The 1,345-nt window shown below is 48.3% G+C and overlaps 1 protein-coding gene across 1 annotated transcript; it reads right to left on the reverse strand.

Moving 5' to 3' along the window:
* Nucleotides 1–243: 243 nt before the first annotated feature.
* On the reverse strand, nt 244–618 carry LACBIDRAFT_336055 (uncharacterized protein; the record flags this gene model as incomplete). Its single annotated transcript, XM_001890976.1, has 1 exon — nt 244–618. The coding sequence occupies one exon, from the start codon at nt 616–618 to the stop codon at nt 244–246; it is 375 nt and encodes a 124-aa protein (XP_001891011.1).
* Between the last annotated feature and the right edge of the window lie 727 nt (nt 619–1,345).

Below are 1,345 nucleotides of genomic sequence, written 5' to 3' on the forward strand. Positions count from 1 at the left end.
TGGCATCCCATCGTTGTGTCGCATTTCGTTGTCGCCTCCTCGTCGCGTGTTCGCGTTTTCGTCGTGTGTCCGCGTTGTTGCGTTATTCGTGACGTTGTCGTCGCCGTCGTCGTGGGCGCTGGTTGCCGTTGGGGGCGTCGTCGTGGGTGGCGTTGGTGTGGACGTGGTGGTTTTGGTAGGCGGCGTGGTGCCGTCGTATGTCGTGTGGGCGGTGCGTGTTTTTCGGTGGGCGGCGCGTGTTTTTCAGTGGGCGGCGCGTGTTTTTCGGTGGGCGGCGCGTGTTTTTCGGTGGGCGCTCGTGTTTTTCGGTGGGTGGTGGGATGTTTTCGTGGGCGGGGTATGGTTTTCGTGGGCGCTGGCGGTGTACATGGGCGGTGGGCGTCGTTTTGTGCCCGTCGGGTGTCGTTTTGTGTCCGGGGGCGTTGTTTTCGTGGGCGTTGGGTGTTTTCGTGGGTTACGGCGCTCGTTGTTTCGTGACGTGGCGTCGCCGCGTTGTTGTTGAAGGGTGTTGTGGTTGATGTTGGTGGTCGTGGTGGCCATGGGTGATCGAGGAGCGATGTTGGCGGTGGTGGCTATGGGTGACGGTGATGGCGTGGTGTTGGCGGCGGTGACGAGCATGGTGGTGGTGGTGGAAGAAGAGAGTGGCCATGTTTGGTGAGCATGTTCACCAAACAAACATTGTTTGTGATCCATTGAAAATAAATAAACTATAATAGTATCTGCTTTTTCAGACTACAAAGGTTTGTAGTGTCCAATTTTTAAGACTACAAAGGTTTGTAGTGTCCGCTTTTTAGGACTACAAAAGTTTGTAGTGTCTGCTTTTTCCAACTACAAAGGTTTGTAATGTCTGCTTTTTCTGCTTTTCAAGACTACAAAAGTTTGTAGTGTCCACTTTTTAAGACTACAAGTTTTGTAGTGTCCGCTTTTTAGGACTACAAAAGTTTGTAATGTCCACTTTTTCAAACTACAAGGGTTTGTAGTCTGCTCTTCTGACATTTAGTTTGTACTGGCCTTGACTCTGTACAGTATATGTTCATGGGGACATGACTGAAGGGTTGATATGAGTCAACCTTTTGCCATTGTTGCAACATTTGCATGCCTCATGGTTGTCTTTCATATTGAAGAGACCTATATCATCTTTTCAGACAAACCACCATCCTATCTCTGACCTTGGCTAAACTTCTGTTCATATCCCAGTACAATTTAACTAAATGTCAGGAGAGCAGACTACAAACTTTTGTAGTCTTAAAAAGTGGACACTACAAACCTTTGTAGTCTGAAAAAGCAGACACTACAAATCTTTGTAGTCTTAAAAGGCAGACATTACAAATATGTGTAGTCCTAA

Source organism: Laccaria bicolor, genomic scaffold (assembly GCF_000143565.1).
Source record: "Laccaria bicolor S238N-H82 LACBIscaffold_256 genomic scaffold, whole genome shotgun sequence".
NCBI lineage: Eukaryota > Fungi > Basidiomycota > Agaricomycetes > Agaricales > Hydnangiaceae > Laccaria > Laccaria bicolor.